Raw genomic sequence first — 23,651 nt, forward strand, 5'->3', positions numbered from 1 at the left:
TTCACAACAGCAGAACATAACATTTTGCTTAAGGGCCCTTGGGGTATTCACCAAGATAGACCATTTCCTGTGCCATAAAGTAAACCTCAACAAATTTTAAAGAATCGAAGTCATACAGATTATATTCTCTCTGATCCTAACAAAGTCCGTAACAGAAAGGAAAAATCTTTATATACTGAGAAATTAACACACTTTTAAATAGCGCACGGGTCAAAGAGGAAATTTCAGGAGAAATTATAAAAAATATGTGTGTGTGTGTGTGTGTGTGTGTGTGTGTGTGTATGAAACTTACAGCATTAGATGTTTATATTAGAAAAGAGAAAGGTACCAAATCAGTAAGCTTTTACGTAAACTCAAGAAGGAAGAGCAAACTTAACCCAAAGCAGCCAGAAGAAAAGAAAAAGAGCAGAAATTAATTAAATTTAAACAGAAAAACAGTGGAGAAAATCAGTCAAACCAAAGCCTAGTTTTTTGATTGCTAAACTTCTAGCCAAGCTGACCAAATTAAAAGAAAAGGCATGGGTTATCAATATCAAGAATGAAAGAGGTACTGGCAAAAAGGTGGGCACATAGATCAATGGACAAAACAGAGAGCCCAGAAAACAGACCTATACAAATATATTCAGTTGTTTTTTGACAAAGGCAGTAAAGCAATTCAGTGGAAAAAGGATAGCTGGTACAACTAACTCTGTTGGAACAATTCAGCACCCATATGCAAAGATAAAACCTCAAAATATAACTCCTAGCTTATACAAAAATTAACTCAAAATGTATCATAGACTCAAGCATAAAATACAAAACTCTGAAACTTTTCTTCTTTTAGAAGAAAACATTGGAAGAAATAATACGCAAATAAATGATCCATAAAGAAAATTTTGATATATTGATGCTATCAAAATAGTTTCACTATCAAAAAAAGTTTTATTCTGTAAAAGGTCCTATCCAGAGAATAAAAAGACAGCCTACAGATTAGGAGAAACTGTTTGCAAACCACATATCTAGTAAAGGACTTGCTTCCAGGATGATACAACTATACATCTGTTAGAATGCCTAAGATTTAAAAAATAAATCAGAGGTATTGTGACAGCATTGTGTGGTGACATATGGTAGCTACACTTGTGAGCACAGTGTAACGTACAGAGTTGTTGAGCTGCTGTATTGTACACCTGAACATAATGCAACAGTGTGTGTCCGCTGTGCTCAAGCAGAGGCGCCTGGTGGCTCCGTCGGTGAAGTGTCCAACTCCTGATCTCAGCTTGGGTCTTTATTTCAGAGTCGTGAGTTCAAGCCCCGCTTAGGCCTACTTAAAAACAAAACAAAAACCCAAAATACTAAAATGCCGAGTTCTGATGAGCATGCAGGGCAACAAGAACTCTCACATATCCGTGCTTGGAATGCAAAATCGTACAGCACTTTGGAAAACAGATCAGCAGCTTCTTACAAAGTTAAATATATACTTGTCATACAACCCAGCAGTCCTCTCCTAGAGAATTTACCCAAATGAATTGAAAACTGTGCTTACAGAAATCTGAATTTACATAGCTGCCAAAAACTGAGAACAACCTGGATGTCCTTCCAGCGGATGAATGGATGGATGTACATACTGCGGTCCATCCAGACAAAGGGGTACTGCTCGGCAATCCAAAGGACTGAGCCATTTATTCACAGCGGTATAGATGAATCTTAAATGAATTTTGCTAAGTGAAAGAAGCTGGATCCAAAAGACTATTCCATTTATATTTCATTCTGGAAAATGCAAAACAGATCAGCGGTTGCCAGGGATGGAGAGAAGAGTTGACTACAAAGGGAATCTGAGGTGAATTTTTGAGGCGATGGAACTATTCTGTGATCCTGGGTTGTTGGATATACATATGAGTCTCTGCTTTTATTAAGACCCATAAAACCGTACAATTACAAAGAGTGGTTTTTCCTATATGCAGTTAAAAATCAACCAGGATTCCAGGGGAACTGAAGACGGGATACAGACTGTGACACATGAATACAACTGTATACAAGTCTGTGACAGGATGATACAGAAGGGGATGGGGAAGGAGCTCTCAGTAACTTTGGAAACTGTTTTAACTCTGCAAGATAGAGAAAACAAAAAAATTGTAGGAAATCATTGTGCTCAAGATGGCACATTTGTTACACACAGTCACACACTCAAACAGGGAATACGCTGGGCTTCTCTGTTGGGAAAAAAAAAGTTACAAATAAGGGTGGATAGGGGTTGGGGAAGGCTACAGCGAACTCTGTGTTTCTGGGGTATGTTGGAAGTTTCAGTATGAACTAACTTTCTTTACATGTATAGATAGAGAACTATAAATGTGTATACACATGAATAGTAGACATCATACATTTCCTAGCTCTGCTGACAGGGCCCTCAGACAATGACACCTGGTAACCAAGCACACCGAGTACTCAAATCTTCGCTTCTAAACATTCTCCAGAAGAGCTCCAGCGGCCCAAACTAGAACGATTTAAGCAACAAAAAATAGGTAATTGTAGTGTTGGATTAGTACACAAGGAACAAAAAAATACCAAGTCTGTTACTGATAAAGATAAATGATTGAATAAATAAATGGAGAATGGACAGCTCTTCCTTAGAGAAGAATTCTAATTATTCCATGTAGAAAGAATGAGAGAACCAGCAAATCATCATTGCAATCACCACAGTACACAGATCGCTGCCAGGCAGGGTAAACGGATGCTAAAAGGAGTGAGTGGAAGTTTAAGGAGAAACAGGGTGTTTGCATAGCTTCAAAATGTCTCTCCCCAAATAATTGATTACAAAGGGGAAAGTAGTAATTTTGCAGTGGGGAATCCTGCAAGACACGACTTTAACCAGGCAATAGAGCTTAACATCACCGGTAATGAAATGACAAACCTTCTGATACGATGTGCTAAGAGGGTCATCACCTCTTTGGTAGTCTTCCAAAAACCCATGCTATCTTACTGAGAAAATCTAAGACCCAAATTATGGGACATATTCAACAAGATATCCAACCAGTACTTTTCAAAAGTTGTTAAGGTCATGAAAAATGAGGAAAGATGGAGGGAATGGTCATAGAACAGAGGAGACTAAGGGTATGTAACAGGTAAGGGCATGTGGGACACAGGATCCGGTCCTGGAGCAGAAAAGGGACATGGATGGAAGACTGGTGGAACCAAGTGAAGTCCTATAGCCTTAGTTACTGCTGTGTTAATTCTGTTAGTTTTGACAATTGTCTCAGGTTTCTTTGGAAGGTCAGCCTGGGTGGGGGTGATGCTGGGGTGTGGTATGTGATAGTGCGCTTTCTTTGCAGCTGCTCTCAAAGGGTAAAATTATCACAGGATACAAAGTTAAAAATACATACATGTATAACAAATAACCCTGAAAAGAAAAACATTTTGGGCATTCTGGATAGTCACTTGGCTCACCTTTCAGGACCAGGAAATACCTGCCACTGTCTTTCAGGAATACAAACTACAGAGGGTTTCATTTAAGCTCAGAAATACGGTGATAAGAATTATTAGTAAACTGCAGGATTTAAGGACAAAACTGCATTTAGACATTGAGCAGCTAGTCAGTGTTCTCTCTGGTCTTCGTTTCAGAGATCATGAAGCATCTCTGTAGAATACTCCGAATTTGCCGTATACTCTTTGACACCCTTGTTCCTGCAGGTTCGAGTGAAAACCATTCAGCACTTAGCCGCAGTATTTCCATGCGTATCTTGTAGTTGGAGACGTGTGAAGATCTCCATAACTCAGCAGCCGAAGAGCATTTTACCCACATTAGAAATAGCAGTTGTATGCCAGGCGATTGTATTCCGGAGCAGATAGCAGCCTGCCTGCTCCACAGTTCGTGTGAGGGGAATGGGCTTTCAGGGTGGGGTTTCCTCTCTCAACCACGCTCATAAAGACACCTTCCCCAGAGCGACAGAGGAGCCTGACTTCTTCAAGTAAAATAAGAAAAAATTAATTAGTAGATTATTTCTAGCCTGTTAGTATCTTCTAAATGCTTAGGAGAAAAGGAGCAAATATGTGTCCTTCATCTCTTTTCTGGATGTGATTTATCAGTTCATGTCTCTTCCAGTCTCATTTGCCTCATACATGTGGTTTCTCTGCAGTGAAATTATGCATACAAAAGCTGTATTTGCATCTCAATCTGTGTTATTCAGAACTGTTATTAACAAATGTTTGAGTTCCTGTTGTTTTATAACACTATACTACCTGTGGTGGAAAATAAGAAAACAAAATAATTCCTGCTGACCAAAGAGCACACATCTCGAAGATAAATAATGGCCTTGTGTGACCAGGTGGGCTAGGGATGGGAGGATGAAGTACTCTCAAGGTTTCACGTATCAACTGGTATCATGATTAGGAACTCCTTTAAAACATGGTCGCAGGAGCCTGGTCGTGTGTGGGTGAGGCCGGCGTAGGAGCAGACGAAGCCGGGAGCAGGGGCAGCTGGCCCTAGAGTATCTAAAAATCTTTCTTCTGAAATCAGCTACCAGTGGAGAGATAATAAATAATTTATATTTGTATTCATTGCATATATTTAATCATCTCCTTAGAGTTCCAAGCAACTGCTAGTGTCCAAATAACATGTTTTTCTAAAGAAATATTTTATTTTTGAGTATCAACAGTCTTAGTAACTCTCGTATCCCTCTCATGTGCTGAGTGCAGTCGGAGGAAGAGGAATTGGAGTTGGTGAGTGTGCGTTTCTGCTCGAAGGGAGTTGCAAAAGATCTAGAAAGTACTAATTCTCTTAAATGTTTTGATCTAACCAGTGTTCCCTTTGTTACACAGTTTTTCTCGCTGTTGTTAAACACTGTCCGAGCACTTTTCATAATTGAACCATCTGGTTCTACAGAGGCCATCTAGTTTTTCTGTTTATAATTGGGTATCTTGACCCATTTTGTTTGTTGGAGGGAACATTGGAACAGAGCCTTTAAAAACAATAGCTGTCAATGATCACAAGACACTGTTTAAGATTTTCTTTTAAGGAAAGTTACAAAATACCTTATATAGTTCCCCAAATTATTAACAAATTTTTAGAAAATGACTTCACCCTCAAAAGTTCCTCAGATTGTAACACATGGTCTTGTGTTATTTCTCTTTCTTTCAAAAAGATTACATCATTTTTGGTGAGGTCACCTTTTTCAGAGTTGGAATTATTTCATACTGCATGAGACGATCTGAACCATAAGGGGGGCTCCCTGTTTGCTAAAAGGAATGTCTGTAATTTAATATACACAAATTTACTTTTTTCTATCAGGACATACTCTTATTAAAAGTAGCTATTACCTTTTTTCTAAAACAAATGATTTCTATTAGCTTTTCTTCTAGAAAATAAATTTGACTAAAAATAACTTTCATTTAATCTCTTCTTTGGGAACTAAAGCCCAAAATTCACAGAAATTATCATATAAGTTCAAAGTCAGTTGTTCATTGGTGACTTTAAGGGGGAAAAACTTGAAAATGTTTAGTTTGTAGCATGGACAAGGGTTCAGATTGCATGAGAGCATGGTGGGGGAGGGCATCTGTCGGTTTTATTTATATTTTATTATATATGTATGCATGCTAGTGTGTTTTTCACAGTTTTTGTCTTTTTAGATAAGGTTGTCTGTGCTCTGTCCTTAAAATAAGAGGTCATTCTTTAACTTTGTGATCACTCACAGTTTTAGATGTGGTTTTGTATTTAGTAAACTAAAATATACTAGTCTGCCAATCAGTTGTGGTGTTGGATTATATCATGTGCAGATTTAGACTTTCTTCTGGGGAAATACTTAGTGATACGGTAATATTAGAAAATGGAAATTTATAATTCAAGTTAAATAATTTGTCTTAGACTATTTACCCTTGGAAGTTGTCATAAATGCTTCCTTAATTCTGTAGCAGTATGTTGCCCTCTAGTGGTCCCACAAGTCTCTTACTCAGAAAAATCAATGCTAGTGAGATTAGGAGCTTTGATGCATGGAACCGATATATTGGAGTTCACTATTACACACACACACACACACACACACACGCCACCTCTTCTGAGGTCTTGCCAGGAGATTGCCATGGAGATGAAGCCCTGGCATGGATAGAGCCAGGCCAAACTGGGTCATGCTGTGTTCTTTCGCCTATTATCTGACTCTGGAGTTTCCAGTGATCAAATTTTAGAACAGATTAAGTCCAAAGTATATCTCTACCTCAAAAATTCATTAATATTATTAACTTGATGCTGAGATGAAAATGTATTCCCAGTTACCATCCATTGACTTCCACCCACTTCCCTTAAAGTTCATCCCCCAGTTACAGAGTCTCCAAGTCTAAATCTTTGAAAACTACAAAATGAAGAAATCAAAAATATTTGTAATTGAGAAACAAATACATAACCAAAAACTGTAAACAGTTCATATTCTTTAAAACTTAAGCTGATTCGGACTCTAAAGCTTAATCAGTTTTAAATGCAGAGCCTTGTAGTCAGAACCAAAATATAATCCCAATCTGTTAGCATTTAGGAGGTTGCTCAGATTGGTTTGAACTCTCAAATACAATCCTGGATGGCTCTGACCCACAGCGAGGAAGAACAGGTGCCTTGGGGCCTCCACTGGAATACTCTTCTGGTGAGCATCAGGCTGCAAAGAACTTGAGAAGCCGTGCTGTTCTAAAGCAACCGGACTTCGCGGTGGCTCCGGGGTCCTACCTATGGATCCAAAGTTATGTAGAAATTGATCCCACCACTTAGGTAGAAATCTTGGGCCTGAGCGTTTCTTGGGACAATCGTTTAGGGATACTGTCTGACATTTGGGTAGTACTTGAGTTCCCAAAGCAGCGCCTGCCTCTTGGCTCACTAGAGCTTAGCGGTAGCGCACAGGGCAGACAGCAGAAAGACCAGCATCTTCCCTGCTGTACAAACAAAGAGGTTCAGAGAGGTGAAATGATTCCCCCTGCTTAGGAAGAAGTGAATTTGGGACAAAAACTCAGGTGCTATAACCACATACTGAATGGTCTTCCTTAATTAGAATAGAAATTTAAGATTGGGAGGAAAATACAGACTAAAATGAAATAAACTGGGATCTGGATCCTTACCCGATGATCAACATTCAAGTATCTAAATCTAGCCAAAGGCCCTTATCTGAGGGAAAACCGAATCACACTCTCTCTCTGATCTCAAGGGCACTGAGTTGTACTTTTACTGATATGCCTTAGACCCCTGCATGTCTGCTATCAGGCTGTAACTTCTTCATTAAAAACATGTATATATAACCCTGGAGTAGCTGTGCGTTGGCCTTCTTGGCTGCTGACCTCATGGATCGTGGAGTCTGTTCTCTTTCTCTGGTCTCGGTTTTGGAGCATCCCCAGATGATGATCCCCGACCCAGAGGAGCGCCCGTCTCAGGCTGACTTGATTATGCAGTCGTTGGTTTTTTTAAATTCATTCCCAGTGTAGATAGAATCTGTGTGGATGGAGTCAGTCAGCAAGCATTTAATGTTGCTCCATTCACAGGCCAACGGAAAGTACGTTAGTCACAAGCTTTCTACGCGAAGCCTCTCCTTTCAGAAGAGTTGGGAGCCTGTGCAGGGATGCGTCCCTGAACCTGCAGCCAAGAAATAGGTCACTGGGTGGGTGGTGGTGGCAGTGGGAGAGGCTGAGCATGTATGGGGGCGGGGCACACGACGTGTGTGTGTGTGTGTGTGTGTGTGTGTGTGTGTGTCTCGCAACTGCAGGATCACAGGGAAGGAAAACTGAAAGCAAGCTGTGCTTCAGTAAGCCAAGACTTAACGCCATGTTGACGTGTGAATACTGCAAATATGAGTAGGTTTGATCCCTAAACTCATGGACTTACACTCTCAGTACACAAATGACTTTGGCCTCTAAAGTCTCAAAAACCAAGATGTGTGATTTGGGGCAGCCTGGTGGTATTTGTAGGGCCAGCAAGTCCTCATTTATGGTAACACATCAAAGCGCTCTCACCCATAATGCAAGTTTCTGTTTTAAGGATATATCCTTGCTATCCGTAAACACTATGAAAGACAAGGGAAAATGAATAATTAATGTAAAGCTCTGTCCCCTGAAATTAATTAGTTGTTCCCATTAGTATTTTTAAGGTTTTTTTTTTCACATCATCACTGCTTTAAGAAATAATGATATTCACATCATAAAACTGTGAAAAATGTCACTTTTAAATTGAACGTTATTTTTAAAATACAAGCCTGAATATAAATACTCAAATAATGACACTTTTTTCTACTCTCTCACAGAATACCCAGAGGATAAGCAGTTCTCAAGCCACTCAGCCCCTAGCTACCCCAGTCGTGTCTGTGACCACCCCGAGCTTGCCTCCGCAGGGACTTGTGTACTCGGCCATGCCGACTGCCTACAACACTGGTAAGCCTGCTCTCTCGCCTTTTGTGGATTTTGATTCTTTGTTTTGTGATCAACATGTGCTTTTGTGATTTTTTTTTAAAGTATGGTGATTGAAATACATTATTTCCAGTTCTTAGATACACGTTTGGGTGTATTGAAAAACAAAGGTTAGCTTTAAAAAATGTACAAAAAAATACGTTGTTTGTAGAATGATTTCCCGGCTTCAACTTTTATTTACCCCTGACAAAGAAACACGTAGCCGTTCCCAGAATTACGGCCTGTGCGTCAAACCAGGGAGGATGCGCGACTGCTGCTTGGCGTTTGCTCTTTCGTTTCTCGCGACACTAGCCCGCTCCAGGCTGTCGACGTGAGAGGTTTTTCTCGTGCTGTGTTCACACACGGGGGGAAGGACGGACTCCCCTTGGACTCAGGACCCCGGAATGTGGCCCATGTGGAGCTGCGCCAGGCAGGTTGTGTTTTCCTCTGTGCGACTACCTTTTGTAGCTTCCGTCCTTTGTGCCTCAGGAGCAAAAGCAGGACCTTCCTTGTTTCTCCTCAGAGCCGGTCAGTCCTCCCTTCTGAGAGGAGCTCCTCCCTCATTTATGTTTATTTAGACATTTCATTTTAAAGGAGCCTGTGTCATTTTAAAAGGGTCTGTTAGGCCAAGTTAGCACCGCTGCGGGATTGCAGGGGCGCTGTCAGCCATGCAGGTGTCTGCGGAGGCCCGGCGTCAGCAGCTTCTCCCAGATCAGCCGTCCGAGGAGAGGCAGGTCGGCGCGCGGTTTCGCTTTCTCACCCGCTGAGCAGAACACCTGAGGCATCAGAGGCAGAAGGAAAGCAGGAAAGAGTTAAATGAGACCGTGTCATTACGCAGACCGCAGTGCAGGGCATTCATCCTTTCGTGATTCTTGCAAGTGGACTGTAATAAAAAATCCTCTAATTTCGGACTTCAGAGTAAATGCTTTAGCGCGGTGCTTTCACACTGCTGTCTGCAGCTCCCTGAGGCCATCGATACATTTGACTGTCACTTTAATTCCATGTAGTTCATTTAAAACAGAATTTTAAAAGGTTTTGTTGAAAAAAGAAAGCCTCTTAGGAAAGTGTCCACTTAGCTTTTCTAACAATATGAAGGAAATGTCCAGATCTATTAAGTGCAAACCTAGAGTAAAGCAAGAGATAACACAGTGATAGAAGTTCTGTGTCCTTGCAGTGATCACCAGCCGTAAGGGTGACAGTACGCCAGGACCAGAGCTTTTGTCCCAGATTCATGCCCGCCGGGGAGACAGGATGTACCTGAGAGGGCAGCTCTGGAGGGGAGGTCCCGAGCGGCTGCCGTGAGCAGTTCGCGCTCTAGACACACTTGAGAACGTGAGGAAAGAGGGAAGTGTATGAGCTGAAAGGTTCAGAGGTGCACCGGAGGAGAAGATGGGGCTGGAACTGGTTTAGAGCGGGAGTAGTTCCGGAGCACTTCGTGACAGGTTTCCCAGGATACATAGAAGTTCCACTGTGTGTGCTTTTAGAAATGCTATTGGATTAGCAAGAACTTGTTCTTTAAAAGTCCAGAAGGGATGACCAAAACATAAAAACGGAGTCCAGTTCTCCCAAAACCAGCAATCACTTGGCCTCAGTCTCATTCCTTCTTTTTACTGATTTAGTCTCTGTGCTCTTTTTTGGAGCATGTATTTGGCTTAATTTTAAAAAATATTATTTGTACTGTATTTAGTGGCCCTTTTTAAACACTTGTCCGTTTTCATCTTTCTGTAGTAGGTCACCTGCCCTTCTATACATAGAGTCAAACTCATCCAAATGGTCAGGAAAGGGATGAAGATATGAGCAACATTTCAAAAAGTACAACGGTTTTTATGTGAAGGAATCCCAGGCGCTCCCTCGTGCGCGTCAGGAAGGTCACTCCCAGCTTCACCTGCTCTTGCGTCCATTCAACATGTGTTTATTGAACACTTGCTTTGTGGCAGGTACTGGGCCGGGCACACAAGAGTGTGGTTCGCAGTGGAACTCAGGGCCTGCCAGGGGAGAGAGAGACAGGACGGACGGCTCTAGGAATTATTTATTACAGTCGTATTAAGAGCTGTGTTGAAGCGTCACTAAATGGCACACATGACTCAGCCGGGCAGAGCAGGGAGAATGTTCCAGGGAAAGGGAGCACTGTGTACAAAGGCTAGCAGACAGGAGCGTCGCTGGAGGGTTGGGGATGGCGCAGGGTGCGCAGAGCTGAAACCATAGAGCTAAGGAACAATTACAGGCCGTGTTGAAGGTTTTGGATGTTGAGAGCACCAAGAAGCCAGAAAGCTCTAGGCAGAGAGGTATCGTGAGCGTATTTGTTATTTGAAGATCACTTCGGCTAGTGCTCATAGGGGCACAACTGTGTGCAGGAGACCACACAGAAGGGCGCACGGTGGCCCAAGCATGGATCCTGATGGCTTAGACCGGAGTTTGGCAGGAGCGCTGATGAAACGGGCGGGCTTGAGAGACAACACAGACAACCGACCAGCCTTGCTGGTTGGCGGGAGGAGGAGAGAAGTATCAAGAGCACCCGCCGGTCTCTGGCACGAGCAGTGAGGTGAATATCGGTGCCGTTTACTAGGATAAGGAGCAGGTTTGGAGGAGATGAGTCCAGTTCGGGTGTCAGATCTTGTGGTGTTTGGAGAGACATCCGAAGGACATACCAAGGAGGTGCTTGAGGGGACCTAGAGCTAGAGAGAGAGGGTGGGGGCTGCCGAGGGCACCGCAGCAGAGTCCTGAGCACCGGCTGTGTTCTTTCCACTCAGTCCCTCTTTTGTTAATGTTAACTCACTAGGAAGACCAGCTTCTTTAAATACCTCTCTTGAGACATGAAGAAGCAGTTAAAAGTAGAAGTTTTTGCCACCTCTCTTTAAAACTAAACAGAAAAAGACAAGTGTTAATGAAGAACTGAAATAACCCGATGTGTGAATGAAACCTAATGTCCTGAGTCTTGGCCAAAGTGATATGGCTGAGGTGTTCAGAGAAAATGAGCTGTATTCCCTATTATGCTCTTGTCACGCATAAGTTTTTTCATGAACTTGAAGTCGTGTTGCACACAGTCAGGGCTCTTTGACAGCCGCATACTGTGAACGACTGCAGTTCGTCAGTTGTGTGATAACGTCTTCTCTGGGCCACCGAGCTCGGCCCTGCACGAGAAGGGGTGCTGTGTCCTTCCTGCTCCCCTTGTACTTCAAGAAGAGAAGAGCTGCTGCTCTAGGCTCCGTCCGATCTGTCGCTCCTTCTTCCGGGGGGTAGCGGCGGGCCCGTGTAGGACGACAGCTGTGTACGCGCATCCCTTAGCGATGGCCCTGTCGTCATCTCTATTTACAAGTCTGGAAAAAGGGTCTCAACTTTTGTGAGATGGGAAACTGTAAACGTGTAGTACAGAGTTGAGACTGACTTTACTGAGATGATCCCAGACAAGCAAATGCAGCTAGGACCCGGAAACCTCCCAAAAGAAAAACTGTTGTGGTTTAGACCTGTGTGTTTTATGTTAAGAAATACCTGGCTTCTCTCAACCGGGGAACTTTTGGACCTACTCTGTGAAAAACAGATTTTGCTTGGGCCTGCTCTCACACACGAGTAATACTTCTTCCCTTGTCCTAGATTACTCGCTGACTAGCGCGGACCTGTCGGCCCTGCAGGGCTTCAACTCCCCAGGCATGCTGTCCCTGGGACAGGTGTCGGCCTGGCAGCAGCACCATTTAGGACAAGCAGCCCTCAGCTCTCTGGTGTGAGTAACTAGAAATTGTTCCCGAATCTCTCCTCCTGGCCCGTGCACTTGACTTTTCTATCGGTTACAGTCTTTGGCGCTGTTGACTGTCATGAGACTATCCTAGAATGATTCTTTTTTATGTGGTACAAGTGTTTGGAGAAAATATTTCCTTTACATGATTCTAGATAATAGCTTGGATACTGATCAAACTAGGTATTTCCTGAGGAGATCTGGGGAGCCGGGCTTCTCTTCTGTGGAGGTAGAGAGACTCAAATAGTAACCAAGGGATACTGAGGCACAGACATCACCCACATGCACCTCTCTTCTACCTACCAACCAACCATTAAGCTACCCAGTCCCACCCCCCTCTTTCCCCACCCCTATATCTGATTCCAGTGTTTGATGAAAGGCAGCTTAAAGGTGTTCAGGCCCACCTACCACCCCTACACACACACACACACCCCCACATTTTTTTTTTTTGCTTTGGTGACCTATTAGTAGACAAAGGGAATAGGAAAATAAACAGCCAACCCTCATGGAAGCCACCTGGGTCTGCTGTTGTGTCCCCTCTTCTGAGATGCTACCTTCATCCTGCTTCTCCCTCCTGCTAGCGCTCTCGGATCCCCCTGGGCATCACCGTAAGCTCTTCTCACTCCTGTCCCCTCACCCTGCCCATAAGCAGCGTTCTCTCTGTTGAACTCTTCCTGGTGAGCTACAGTGTGAGAAGCAGGCTGGGATCAACCACATGAAACCCAGTAGCGGATTCACACACAAGATACCCAACCCCTGCTGTTCCTCCCCTCCTGTGCGTGGAGAAAGCCAAGGTGATTTTCCTTCATTTTCTTTGCCCATTGGCCCTCGGGGGGTCTGTTCATCCTAAATGAACACACCACAAGTGGAAATGGCTTGGCGCTTGGATTGGGGGAGAAGCCTGTACACACACTCCGCTACTCTGAGCAGGTCAGCCTGTTGGAGGTGGCGTCCCACCTGGAACATAGGGTCAAGTGACGGCCTTCGAGTTGCTGTGAGAGTAGACACAGGGCCAGAGCAGAGAAGAAACCAAGAAAGAGAGGAAGCCGAATGCAGGGGACTGTGGCGTTCCTCTCCCGCTCTGGTCCACGCACAGCATCAGACACACTGTGTCGGCTCCCGTACCTGCGGAAGGACCGGGGCGTGGGCAGGGGCAGTAGCCACCAGCGCTCTTGGCCCTCCTGGGTTTTGTTCTTCCACGGAGAGGTCATTAATGCCAGTCTTGGGGAGTTCCGGCAGCCTTTCTGTCAGACGGCGGCTGCAGCAGCATTCCAGTTATGCAGGTGCACTCACCAACCGTCTAACGTCTTCTCTTTCCTCAGGGCTGGAGGGCAGTTATCTCAGGGTTCGAATTTATCCATTAATACCAACCAAAACATCAACATTAAGTCAGAACCAATCTCACCTCCCCGGGATCGAATGACCCCATCAGGCTTCCAGCAGCAGCAGCCGCAGCCGCAGCAGCCACCGCCTCAGCCCCCCCAGCCCCCCCAGCCCCGGCAGGAAATGGGGCGCTCCCCTGTGGACAGTCTGAGCAGCTCGAGCAGCTCCTATGATGGTAGTGACCGCGAGGATCCACGGGGCGACTTCCATTCTCCAATCGTGCTTGGCCGACCCCCCACCACAGAGGACAGAGAAAGCCCTTCCGTCAAGCGAATGAGGATGGATGCATGGGTGACCTAAGGCTCCCGGGCTGGCGTTTGTACTTCGTGATCCTGCAGCGAACTGCCCTACATATGTACGTCGGTAAATAAGGACATGAGTTAACTATATTTATATGTACATACATACATATATATCCCTTTATATATATATATATGTATGTGGGCGTGAGTGTGTGTATGTGTGGGTGTGTGTTGCATACAGAATCGGGCACTTACCTGCCTCGTAGATCTGCAGATGTGCGTCCCATGGCAAACAAAAAGCACCCTGTAGGCAGAGTCTAGTCTGGCACTTCCTTGGACTACTTGTTTCATAAGATAACCAGTTTTTGCAGAGAAACGTGTACCCATATATAATTCTCCCACACTAGCTTGCAGAAACCTAGAGGGCCCCTACTTGTTTTATTTAACTGTGCAGTGACTGTAGTTACTTAAGAAAAATGCTTTGTAGAACAGAGCAGTAGAAAAGCAGGAACCAAGAAAGCAATACTGTACATAAAATGTCATTTATATTAATTACCCAGCCTGGCATGGGTCTCTGTTGCAGAGGGGTGCATGGGAAGGGCTGTTGATATTTTAAAAAAACAAAACAAAAAAGCCCCACACATAACTGTTTTGCACGTGCAAAAATGTATTGGGTCAAAGAAGTGATCTTTAGGTAATAAAAAAGAGAGAGAGTAGAAAACACGCATGAGATATTCAGAAAATACTAGCCTAGAAATATAGAGCATTAACAAAATAAATTAATATATTAAGTTATAATTGGACTATGTCAGAAGTTTCTTTTTACATTCATATCTTAAAGAAACTGATTTTAGCTCATGTATATTTTATATGAAAGAAAACACCCTTATGAATTGATGACTATATATAAAATTATATTCACTACTTTTGAACACATTCTGCTATGAATTATTTATATAAGCCAAAGCTGTATGTTGTAACTTTTTTTTTAAGAGGATAGCTTTATCTTGTTTTAACTTTTTAGTTTTATTTTAAGAGGGGGAAAAAAAACAAACAAAAATATCTTGCAAGCAGAACCTTGGAAAAAAAAAGCCATGAACACTTATTATTCTATATGTAAATTAAAAGTTGAGCCAAACTCTTTTGTGTATATAGCATCTTAAATATATTATCACCTTTGATGTAAGTACCTATGTATTGTATGGTCACCAGATTAAAAAGTATATTTTTGTGGATTGCCGCCAATTTGGGGGGAAAAGGCGAGATCCTTATTAAGTAGAGTATTCACTGTTTAATATTTACTATTTTGTTAAATATACTGTACTTTGGATTTTAATTATTAGCCCAGTCTTTTCAGAGGATTGTATAATGGGGTTTCTCCCCTCACTGGTGGTGACTGTGTGAAGTTACATTGTAATCTTTGTGCTGTATGGGTTGAGCATCATTATATATTTTATATGTGTACATAAATAGCAAAGTGGCAAAAAAAAAACTGGTGTTAAGTTCATCTTGCATAAATATAAAATGTGTTGTAACAGATTTTATAAGGCATTATTTAAAACTTGCCTTTTGTGAGGGAAAAAAAATATAGTAGAAAAAGCTGACCTAATTTAATATTAGAGAACATGGCAAAATAGTAGATGAGCACAAAGGTTTTATAAGTGGTAAATGATTAGGGAAAAATATTTGCGGGGGAAGGGATCTTTTTTCCTGGCCCCTCTAAAATAGAATGATGCAGCTGGTTACAAAATACTACCATTCAGAACTCTCTGTGCCTCGAAATGGCACTTGGGTGTGGGGAGAAACTCTCACGGGCACATCGCTGGCTGGCACGGCTCGCCGTCCTCATGAAATCCGGGCCGCACTCAGCTTAGCCTTTGAACGAGGCCTTCCTCCTACGGGAGGACAACGAAGCCATGATGGCGGGTTCGTCCGTTTCCTGGGCTTGTGCCACAAACAAAATTCAAAGTCCTGTATATCTTTCATCATAGATTTTTAAATACGCCCTTTCCTGAGAAACTCAAAATAAGGGTTTAAAAATTGCTGCTATTTTGTATTTTAAACTTAATGTTGAGCAGCTACCTACAATTTTTTACTTACGTTTTGCTTTTCCCCCTAAATTGCCTTCCGACATTTTCCTCATATGCTATTTGTGACAAATCAGCAGCCAGATTTCCTGACTGACACATAGGTATTAGGTACAGGGGAAACCTGTGGTGTTCACAGCTACAACATGGAATTCGGTTTTAGTAACAGTTTGGGTAGGAACAAGGGAGGGTGACGTGCTGTCTCCTCTTGTCAGTATGGCCGTTAGGCTCTAATTCAGAAAGGATTAGTTTCTCTTTAAAATGTACTTACTTTACTGAACTGCATACAGGCACGTTTCTTCATAAGGTCACACCTGATTGAAACAAGACAGTCTCCCAACACTGAATTTCCAAGATAATCCTTACCACTTTGTAAACCATTTATAGCTTTGAAAGTGTTAAGTGATTCTTTCGTTACTATTCATGCACGTTCATGAACTTCTGCTGTACATTGGAATAGGAGTTACCACATTCGCATTTACTGTCTATTTTCTTGTGTGCCTTATGAGATGGCTTTTCTGACTGTATCTCAATAGTCTTTCTTTCTATGCAGGTTTATAATCAGTACAACTACTGTTTTCTAAAATACTATTACACGAGGCTCGGAGTTTGTATTTCAATTACACTGACCAAGTAACAATGTATTCCGTTTTCAGGAAGTGAATATTTGACTGTTAACCCTTTTCCTGTCTGCCCAGTGTGACCTGGAGCGTATGGACTTGACTTGACAGACACCCCTCACCCAGACTCCATGTTCAAACACATATGTACACATGCACGTCTCCTGGTGGAAACCAGCTCAGAGTGGGGAAGACACGAATGGTGTTTCTTTAGAACTGACTTTTCTTACCGTTTTAGACTCGTGTGTTTTGTATGACACCATCACAAGAAAATTTTATCCTTCAGATGAAGTGTATTTTATTACTAAAAGACAAAAACAAAAAAAGCTTAGAGGACACTGCACTGGTTCAAGTACAGTTTCCAACAGCTGTCCTTCCCTCAGTGCGCTAACCGGTCCTACATTGAGAGTGAGAGTCACCATTGTATGTCTGCAGATGGTCCCGATCAAAACTCCATCTTTTGAGCCCTAATTATGTCCATTGTGTTAGAGACTAAATCAGGGGTTTGTTCTAAAAGAACAATATATGTTTTACCATTTCCTTTAACTATAAGGACAACTAATAAAGCATTAACCTATTTTCTGTATTAACCATCATGCGCACAAGAAATACATAGTAAATAAGGAACCAGAAAACTCCTGGCATTGGATCATAAGAAGCTAGATGATTAGAATGTGAAAAAGATTTTACAAATGTAAAACTTTTATTTCTCTGTAGAAACTTTCTTCACTTTGCTGTGCAAGAAGACACTGCTTTGCTATATTTAAAATGGCTTTTTTAAAAAGAGATTTATGTATTTGGTAAATGTTTGTAGTCAACAGTTCACACAAAAGCTGTACACGGTTTGATCATGTAAAACCGTTTGGCGGCACAAGCTGGACTTTGTTGCCATCCTTGAGATGAACCTTTTAAGAAAAATAAGTTAATCTCAATTTTTCCCTGAATGTGTTGTTTTTTCTTCATTATACGATAAATATTATAGTGAACTTTTTATCAAATGGTTAAGAAAATGCTAGAGGTTGTTGTAAACTATTTGTATCCTGCACTCACTACAGTAAAGACGGACTGGCTTTTCCTGTGTACTCCAGACTCTGTCATGTTTGCCGCCAGTCGTCCCCTTCCCTCCCCCCGGATGCCTCTCCTGTCCCTTCCCCTCACAAAGGCCTTTTCCACCTACAGATCCCCTTTACTTACTTTGAGGCTTGGTCCAGGAAACGGCAGTGGCATCTCGCCAGCCTTGCCCATAGCTGCTCCTGAGGCCTCCCCTCCTGGGCCCCCCGGGTCCCCGAAGGAAGCAGCGGGTGATCCAGAGCCCAGCATCGGCCAGCCTGGCTGTTACTGCAGTCAGTGTGGCTCGGGTAAGCCCCTTCGGGCTCCCCTAACAACTGCTTACAGGATATACTATGGGGCGGAGGGGGGGGGGATTACTGTTAAACAGAATCTAATGATAGCAAGTTCTGTCTACCCAAAATGCACACATAATACTGAGCGAGTGGCAGCAGAAGACAGATTTACTAAATGACTTTCAAAAGTGACAGGTGTGAAAACGTATCTTCAACTTGGCAGTGGAAAGTGTTCTCTTCCTTGGATTTGCCTTCTAAGCCAGCTCCTAACTGAGCTGATTCTTGCTGTCAGTTAAATGAAAAGCTGAATTTTTCTCGGTTTTACTCACTGGCTACAGTGAAGCTCTTATTAGCAGGGTTTGAAAGCTGGTTGAGTCCTGTGGCTAAAAATAGTCTAATCCCAGCTGCAGCTACTTAAAATCAATGCGCTGCGATTTCCTAGTTTGCTCCCAAGGGCGTNGCCCCCCCCCCCCCCCCCGAGGCTTTAGCCTGCGCGGGAGCCGATCCCCGAGGGGGAGTTTCACTTGGAGCCCCTCTGCCAGCTGGATGGCTCCGGCCCGCTTTCCTCCACCCTGCCGGTCCGTAGGGGTCCAAGCACCATCCAGCTGTAGAACTGAGGACACTGGTGTGTCCTCCCATCCTCCACAAAAAGTGCGGGGCTTCCGCAGAGGTACCTGGAACACCGAGGAGAGGGGCTTCTCAGGGGCCAGCGGACTAGTGCCATCGCGCCCGGACAGTGCTGAGCCCAGCGTATGAGAGGTGAGCCCTGGGCCCCAGCTGTCCCAGGGTGTGAGCTGAGGACAGGCGCTTCTCAGCCAGCCCCCAACCAATGCCTGCACACAGCCAGGGTACACCCCTTCCCTTCTGCGAGAAATCTGCGCTCCCAGCTCCATCTGTGTCTGCTTCCCAGACGACCCAAACTGACACGCAGCTCACCCAGCTTTCGAGAACGTGTCCTAGACTTCACTTTCTGACATCATCTGCCTGCTCACTCTGAACCAAAGCAGTTGAAGGCAGCTGGGGACGAAAATCCAAGTCACAGTTGTACTAAATGGTTTCACTGTATACTAACTACCTCCCCTGTTTAAGCTTTTTTTAAACTTTGAACTTTCAACTTACAAAAAAGTTGCAAAAATAATCCTTTCCAAATCTCCTTCACACAGCCCTCCCTAGTGTTAACATTTACATAACCACCGTCCCACTACCAGAACCAGGAAACTGACCCTGTTACAGGACTACTAAGCCCTCCTTCTGTCACTGGCCGGCATCACCACACCCACTTGTAACTTGCTCCTCCAGCGTGAGCACCCCCGGTACAGCCACAGGGGAGCCCTGCCTCGTGTTGCTGGCCAGCACCATCACACCCACCTGCAGCTACAGCTAGTCCCTCCTGCTGAGGACCCTGCGTGGCCTCCACCACCTTTTCTGCAACCTGACCCCTGTCACTGACCTCCCCGGCACTGTGTGCATCCAGGGCTATAGTGTGAAGTCCTAGGGCAGCACACTGACACTCCGGTCCTCTGCCAATGCCAGGGAGCCCATAGTTGGCCCTAGGCCTTGCTCCCTGCCCTGACATCCATCGCTACAACTTTGTCTGCAAGTGACCTCTGTCACTACCTAGGAGCCTACAGCTGGCCCCGCACAGTAGAGTGTGTGCACAACACTGGCCCCATCCACCAGTGCTGCCTGCCCTGGTCCCTAGCTACTTACTGGTTCTAGAGACATGGCTGAGAAGCCCAACAGCCCTTCCAGGCACTGCAGACCCCTGCAGTGATCACCAAGGAATATACTGTTACCAACAGTGCGGACCCCAGGGGGCTTGAGACAAAGAGCCACCATGCTCCAACTAGACCTACTGCTACCACGCACCCCTGCATTTGTTGCCCTGCACCACTAGACCTGGGTCACAACATGATCCAGTGCACCCCATCTGCAAGTGAAAGGCTTCTCTAACCAAAATCAGTCCATAAAGTCTGGAAGAGGTGAGGGAAACATGTCTCTACCAAAGGAAGAGTCCAGTGGCTGGACTCAAAGAAATAGAGATGCAGGTATTGCCCGACAAAGAATTCAAAATAATTGGAGTACAGATGCTCAGAGCTACAAGAGAACACATAAATGACTCAACGGTATGAGGAAAATGATACAAGAACAAAATGAGAAGCTCCACAAAGAAAAGAACCAAATTTTGGAGCTGAAGAATCCAATGAACTGAAGAATCCAATAGTTTCAGCAGCATAGTTGAACAGATAGAAGAGAGAGGCAGTGAGCGAGAAGGCAAATCAATTGAATTTAAACAATTAGAAGAGCAATTAGAAAAAATAATGAAAAGGAACAAAGCCTACAGGAGTTATGGGACACAATCAAAAGAAACAATGTATGGTGACTAACATAAAAAAAAAGAAACAATGTACATATTACTGGAGTCCCAGAAGAGAGAGAGAAAGGAATAAAAAGCTTATTTAAAGAAATAATGACTGAGAATTTCTCAGACATGGGAAAAGAACTGGACATCCAAGTTCATGAAGCTTGGTCACCACAAAATATCAACCCAAAATGTTCTCCAAGATACATAATAATGAAATGTTCTAAAACCAAAGCCAGAATTTTAAAAGCTGGAAGAGAAAAAAAATTCTCTCACACAAGGGAACCCTCATAAGGCTCTTAGTGGATTTCTCACCAGATATCTTACAGGCAAAGAGAGAGTGGGATGATATATTCAAAGTGCTGGAAGAAAGAAGCTGCTAACCAAAATACTTCCAAAGCTGTCCTTCAGAAATGAAGGTGAAATCATAAAATCTTCTCCTAATAAAAAAAAGCTGCTAAACTTTTGCCACTAAACTACAAGAAATGCTAAATAATAAATATATAATAATATATAAAAAATAATAAATAATAAAATCTTCCCTAATAAAAGCTGCTAAACTTTTGCCACTAAACCATACAACAAAAAATGCTAAAGGGGTCGGGGGGGTGCCTGGGTGGCTCAGTCGGTTAAGTGTCTGACTGTTGATCTCAGCTTAGGTCTTGATCTTAGGGTTGTAAGTTCAAGCCCTGTGTTGGAGTCATTCCCCAACTTAAAATAAATAATATTTATTTTATATTTTATATTATATCATAAAATAATATTTTAATGAGCCCACTTTAAATAAATGAAAAATTTTTAAAAATTATAAAAAAGAAATGCTAAAAGGAGTTAGTTCCTCAAGATGAAACAAAAGGATACTAATTAGTAGCCTGAAAATATATGGAAATATACGGCACACTGGTAAGGATAAGAATCAGACTTAGAATACCTTAACACTGCTAATATGGTGATGTGTTAGACGAAGATTCATCTAAAGATTAAAAGGTAAAAGTATGAAACCTAGGTATAGCTTCGACAGTTTGTTAATGGATACACAATAAGCAATGTAAATGGTGTCATCAAAAATGTAAAATGGGGGAGAAGAGGATAGGTTTTTTTTATATGTGATCAAATTAAATTGGTATTAGCATAAAATACACTCTGATATCTATAAGAATTTTTATGTAAACCTCATGGGAACTCCAAAACAAAAATCTACATCAGATACACATAAGATGAGAAGAAGGGAATCAAAGTATATTGCTACCAAAAATCATTTATTTACATAGGAAGGCAACAAGAGGAAAAGAAAAATGGAACTATAAACAGCCAGAAGATATTAAAATGGCATTAGTAAGTCCTTACCTGCCAATAATTATTGTAAATGTTAATGAACCAAATTCTCCAATCAAAAGGCAAATTGGCTGGATGGATTAAAAAAACAATACCCAACTATATGGTACAAGAGACTCACCTCAGCTGTAAGGACACACATAATTTCAAAGGAATGGCAAAAGATACTCCAAGCAAATAGAAACCAAAAGAATATGAGTAGCTATACTAATATCAGACAAAATTGACTTTAAGCCAAAAATGGTTAAAAGAGACAAAGATGGTCACTGCATAGTGATAAGGAAGTCAATTCATCAAGAAGATAGAAAAATAATACATATGCAGACAATTTCAGAGCACCTGAATTATATTAAGCAAATTCTAACAGATTTGAAGGAAAAATTAGATAACACAATAATAGAAGGGGACTTCAATATCCTACCTATCAACAAGAGATCATCCAGATAGAAAAATCAGTGAAAAAGCACTGCATTTGAACTATACTTTAGACCAAATGGACCTAACAGACACACAAACATGCCAACCAACAGCAGAATACACATTCTTCTCAAGTGCACACAGAACATTCTCCAGAATACGTCACATGTAGGTCATAAAAAAAAGAAAAAAGTCTTAGCAAATTTAAAAAGACTGAAAAAAATACCAAGTATCTTCTCTGACCATAGTGGTATAGAACCAGAAATTAATAATAGGAGGAAAGCTGGAAACATAACAAATATATGGAGACTAAAAAACATGCTCTTGAATATACAGGCCAAAGAAGAAATCAAAAGAAAAATCAAGAAGCATCTTGAAACAAATGAAAATGGTAGCATAACATAGCAAAAGCTATGGGATGCTGCAAAAGTAATTCTAAGAGTCCTTCTAAGTTTATAAAAACAAAAATCTACAACAGATACACATAAGATGATAAGGGAATCAAAGGATACCGCTACAGAAAATCATTTACAAATGCCCACATTAAGACACAAGAAAGAAGGTAGATAAACAACCTCACTTTACAAGTCAAGGCACTAGAAAAAGAACAAAGCCCAAATTTAGTAAAAGGAAGAAAACAAAAAGATCAAAGCAGAAATAAATGAAATAGAGACAAGAAAAATAATTAAAAAGATCAATGAAACTAAGTTGTTTTAAAAAAAAAGATTGAAAAGATTAAAAAAAAGATTTAGCTAGAGTGACTCAAACAGAGAGGACTCAGATGAATAAAATCAGAAATGAAAGCGGAGACATTACAACTGCTACTACAGGAATACAAAGGATCATGAGAGACAACTATAAAAAATTATATGCCGGACAGACCGCGGACCCGCACGCTTGAGACAGCAGACTGAGAACAGGAGCTCCGGGAGCACACGCGGGACGGCTGGCGGTTGGCGGGCCACCTGCACCGGGGAGCGGGCGGACCGCGGACCCGCACTCTGGAAACAGCAGACTGAGCCCGTGAGCCAGGAGCGTGCGCCACCAAGCATCTCAGGGAGCTCCGGAGCTCCGGTGTGCTCACTGGATCGAGGCTGAGACCGGGAGGGAGTGTGCGCGGGGCGGCTGGCGGCTGGAGGGCACCTGCACGGGGGAGCAGGCGGACTCGCGGTCAGCACCCGCGAGACACCAGACTGAGACGGGGAGCTCCGGGAGCCCGCGCGGGGCGGCTGGCGGGGTTGGAAACACAAAGGACAGAGACGCGCCGGCCCTGGAAGTGAGGGCTGGGTCACCGGGTGTGGGGCGCAGAGCCCGGGATGCTGCAGGGTTGAGCAGCACCAACAGAAACAGAGTTAAAGTGGCCAGAACATCAGTGGAGAACGATCCGCGATCCCTCTGTTCTGAGACAGAGGCTGAATTTCAGCCGCTGCTGCTCTCTCAGAAGAGGCATAGCAAACCGCCAGGGAAAGCCGCCAGAGAACAAAAGCCCGGAAATACCGGCTCACAGGGTGCCNGGCGGCTGGCGGCTGGAGGGCACCTGCACGGGGGAGCAGGCGGACTCGCGGTCAGCACCCGCGAGACACCAGACTGAGACGGGGAGCTCCGGGAGCCCGCGCGGGGCGGCTGGCGGGGTTGGAAACACAAAGGACAGAGACGCGCCGGCCCTGGAAGTGAGGGCTGGGTCACCGGGTGTGGGGCGCAGAGCCCGGGATGCTGCAGGGTTGAGCAGCACCAACAGAAACAGAGTTAAAGTGGC

General features: G+C 43.3%; 1 protein-coding gene across 10 annotated transcripts in view; it reads left to right on the forward strand.

Annotated features, from left to right (window-relative positions):
• Positions 1 to 17,520, forward strand: part of MEF2A (myocyte enhancer factor 2A) — a 164,018-nt gene extending 146,498 nt beyond the window's left edge. For 5 of the 10 annotated variants that reach the window (XM_034667939.1, XM_034667933.1, XM_034667932.1 and 2 more), the window contains 4 exons: positions 4,669 to 4,692; positions 8,235 to 8,361; positions 11,968 to 12,094; positions 13,429 to 17,520. In XM_034667939.1, coding sequence (XP_034523830.1) covers positions 4,669 to 4,692; positions 8,235 to 8,361; positions 11,968 to 12,094; positions 13,429 to 13,789 — 639 coding nt within the window. In that variant the 3' untranslated portion in view covers positions 13,790 to 17,520. Of the gene's footprint in view, positions 1 to 4,668; positions 4,693 to 8,234; positions 8,362 to 11,967; positions 12,095 to 12,758; positions 12,901 to 13,428 lie in introns of all 10 variants that reach the window. The other 5 variants (XM_034667940.1, XM_034667936.1, XM_034667938.1 and 2 more) reach the window with 2 other exon arrangements.
• Positions 17,521 to 23,651: the final 6,131 nt, after the last annotated feature.

The sequence above is a fragment of the Ailuropoda melanoleuca genome, chromosome 9, assembly GCF_002007445.2.
Source record: "Ailuropoda melanoleuca isolate Jingjing chromosome 9, ASM200744v2, whole genome shotgun sequence".
Lineage (NCBI taxonomy): Eukaryota > Metazoa > Chordata > Mammalia > Carnivora > Ursidae > Ailuropoda > Ailuropoda melanoleuca.